The sequence below is a fragment of the Dromiciops gliroides genome, chromosome 4 (genome assembly GCF_019393635.1).
Source record: "Dromiciops gliroides isolate mDroGli1 chromosome 4, mDroGli1.pri, whole genome shotgun sequence".
Taxonomy (NCBI): Eukaryota; Metazoa; Chordata; class Mammalia; order Microbiotheria; family Microbiotheriidae; genus Dromiciops; species Dromiciops gliroides.
In genome coordinates this window covers 436,303,800-436,307,178 of record NC_057864.1, presented here as the reverse complement: position 1 = coordinate 436,307,178, position 3,379 = coordinate 436,303,800, and the positions used below count along the sequence as shown (strand labels likewise).

Genomic DNA, 3,379 nt, shown 5'->3' with positions numbered 1-3,379 from the left:
ATAGGGCCCTGTGACCATGCTGAGATCCTGTGGTCTCCCCCTAATCCCCAGTGAAGCCAGGAAGAATAGAGTGCACAGGAGGCAACAAATCGCTTTTCCTGTTCTCACTTGTCTCCTTCCTTCTAAGATTTGGCAGGTCCATGCTCTGGCCACCAGTAGAGACCATCAGACACACTATTACTCAAGTCCCAGTTAGTCAACACCTGAGCCCAAATGTCCTGTTTTCTCTCCTCTGCCCAGGGCTCTTGGTAGGAGAGACACTTAAGTCTTTGTCACTGGAGATGTTTCTGAGATTGATGGGCAGGAGTAGAGAACTAACTGGTAATGCCAGTGTCTAGAAACCCCATTTTCCCCATACCCCACCTTTGTCTCTTGTACCAGATTGTCCAGGGGGTGGAGGTGGGTCACTGCCATGAGGAGAGAGATCAGAGGCCAGTCCTGGAAGGGAAAGATCATCAATGTTACTGGTCAGGGTGACCACCTGGCTACTATCCCTACAATTGTTCCCTTATTTATTTGTCACCATTCTCTCCAGTATCTAGTTCCCAGCCTCCCAGTACCCCTACCTTCTAACTCACCAGATCCCCTGTCTCCCCACCTAAAAGTTAAGGGGTAAGGCCATGCTGTGTTCTTTTAGTTAGATAAACACCTAAGCTCTTTGCCCTCATGGTAAAAGGAAGACGGGGACAACATAAAGATTGTTTTGGTGGGATAGAAGAGAAGGGAGCCAAGGGATTGGGAGGAAGTTGATAGGACCAGTGGGAGAGTATCTTCTTTGGGAGCCTCTTTTCTCTTTTTCGGGAGGTTTAGATTTTTCCTGCCTCCTCAGAAACCCTCCTTACAATCTAAGAATGGGGTCTAGGATCCACTTTTCCCTGTGTTCTATCCCTTGCTCCCTCCTGACTCCCAGCTTTCTGCTTGACTCTGGCTAGGTTCAGTCTTGGAGGGGATAGCTCCAGCTAGTCCTCTGAGGGAGGAAGTCTTAGATATTAAGGTAAAAGAAGTTAAAATCTGAAATAGGAAGGCATAGCTACAACTGTTTTTGACTTAATATAGAAATGAAAGGAAGCCAGGGGCCATTCTTTCCCTCCCTTGGTGCAGTTCTTGCTTTAGGAAATACCACTAAAAATGAAATGCCTCAGCTGGGCCCGGAGTAACTCTGAAAGTCCTCTGGTATGCATACTATAGCATCCCCTTCAAGCCTGAATGCTAGAGTTTCCCCAGTCCTAAGACAGATGGGGAAGTTCACTAATAGAGGGGCTTTCCCTTTATGTCTCTTTGCTCTTTTCACATACTATAACCACACCTAAGCATCTTCTTCTAGAGATCCCTAGCTTCTGCACACCGATGCCAAAGGCTCCCCTCTCTTAGCTCTGCTTCCTCTCTGCTCCAGAAAGCTGCCATAACAGGCCATGTGTAGGACCCCCTCACTGGCCACAGCTGGCTAAAAGAAAACTACCCAGCAAAGCAGTCCTCCCTCTCATCCCCTACCCCAGCCCCATCTCCCTCAGGTGCTCTGGGGTGCATCATGGTTCAGGCTGGGGTGAGAGAGTCGGATGGAGGTAGCCATCTGACACAGTGATGTCACTAGGAAGCTGCTGCTCCAAGAACTCAGAAGTCTCTTCGGCAATCTGGCCTGGGATTCGGAAGTCCACAGCTGGTGGTTCCTGCTTTGGGCTGACTGGGGTTTGAGGAGCCCACGGCTCAGTGGCACAACCAGTCCCCTGAAGGAACTGCAGGAAGTTCTCCTCTATGGAGCCCTCCCGGCTGGGCAGCCTCAACTCTTCCTCTGGGGACGGCTTGAAGAAGCAAACAAATTGCTTGCTGAGCTCCCCCCTGATCTGTCGATTGAGGCAGCCATAGAAGAAAGGATTGGAAGTGAAACAGAAGTAGCCAATCCAGGTCACCACACTCTCTACCTGTTGTGTAGGAAGGGGCTGGGCACTCAGAGCAACATAAAGGTGGAAGGAGAAATAGGGTAGCCAGCAAAGAAGGAACTGGCCCCCCACAGCCAGCAGGACCACAGCTGCCTTCCCCCCACCAAACGTCCTATGGGGGGTGGTCCGAGGGGGCCCTGAGCTGGTGACCATGGTAGAACGGCTGCTGAGCGACTCAGATCGCCGGCGTGGAGTCTCCATCCATGTTGGCAAGGGCCCATGCTGCATGGCAGCCACTCGGGCCACACGGAACATACTGCAGTAGGCCACAAGAATGAGGAGCAGGGGCAGCAGGAAATAAAGCACAGCAAAGACTACCACAAAGAGTTGGCAGTAGGCACTGTGGCTCCACTGGAGGGAGCAGCCAGGAGGGAAATGAGGGGGCCCACGCTCTGGTGAGGCCCTCCCCAACACTGGCACAGAGGCCATGGCTACTGCTTTCACCCACACACACACCAACACGGAAGCCACCAGCCCTAGGGTCATGCGCACCTCATAGCGCATGGGGTGCACTACATAGTAGTAGCGCTCCACATTGATGGCGGAGACCGAGAGGATGGCCAAGCTGACGAAACAGACACTCAGGAACAGGTAGAGGCGGCAGGCGGTCTCCCCAAAGAGGGCATGGTCAAAGAGAGCTGAGCTGGAGAGCATGGCCAATGGCATGAGGGTCAGGGCAGCCAGCAGGTCCACCAGGCAGAGGTGGAAGACAAAGACAAATTTGCGGAGGGCGGGTGTCTTGGCAATGACTGTCATCACAGCTGCGTTACCTGCCACAGCAGTCAGGTCCAACAGGAGCATGAAGAAAAGGGCCACAGATTCCGAGGCCACATCCCGATGCCCTGCCTCTGGGCTGCCATTGACCCTTGGGGGGCCCTGGGGTAGAGGGAGCAAACCCAAAGTAGAGGAGTTCCCTGATGGTTGGGGGATAGGGGAGGACTCCATGGGACCAGAAGGGGATGACGGGGGCACCTCCTGTCATAAGCCCATCAGCCATCCTAGTTCAGTGCCCCCCAGGGATCCAAGAAGAATAGACAGCTGGCACAGCATGCCCAGAGTTCAGCCTTCTTAGCTCCGTGCTGGGTCGCTTTTCCAGTGGTCTTTCCCACAGTGCTTTCATCACCAGCCTTCTTGCTAAATGGCTCTATAGTGACAGAAGGTCTCTCGGTCCGGGTCAGCCATGAGTTACAGGCAGTACCAGACCAGTCATCTGAGGGCTCAGGGGAATATGTACTTCCACCTTAGCAGATATAGCAGCTTCAGGGTCTGACTGAGAGCCTACAAAGAAACATAAGATACCAGTGACCATGGGCCCTCTAAATTGACTATCCCCACTCTATGCCACTACACACATACACACAACCATCCTTTCTCTTCCCATCCATTCCCTTGTAACTCTAAGGTTCATAGTGAACATACATCCTTTGTCTTTTTTTCACAAG

General features: G+C 52.5%; 1 protein-coding gene across 3 annotated transcripts; it reads right to left on the bottom strand.

Annotated features, from left to right (window-relative positions):
- Window positions 1-301: 301 nt before the first annotated feature.
- GPR61 (G protein-coupled receptor 61) lies at window positions 302-2,845 on the bottom strand. 3 transcript variants are annotated; one of them, XR_006356269.1, is made up of 2 exons: window positions 2,708-2,845; window positions 302-438 (listed from the first exon to the last, which is right to left on the bottom strand). XR_006356269.1 is itself a non-coding variant. In XM_044000689.1 (2 exons), exon 1 carries the CDS (start codon window positions 2,364-2,366, stop codon window positions 1,527-1,529), a length of 840 nt encoding a protein of 279 aa, XP_043856624.1. In that variant the 3' UTR covers window positions 303-438; window positions 1,492-1,526. The 3 variants fall into 3 exon arrangements, 1 of the variants encoding a protein (XP_043856624.1); XM_044000689.1 differs by lacking the exon at window positions 2,708-2,845 and adding an exon at window positions 1,492-2,366 and having other exon boundaries at window positions 303-438; XR_006356268.1 differs by lacking the exon at window positions 2,708-2,845 and adding an exon at window positions 1,307-2,366 and having other exon boundaries at window positions 315-438.
- Window positions 2,846-3,379: the final 534 nt, after the last annotated feature.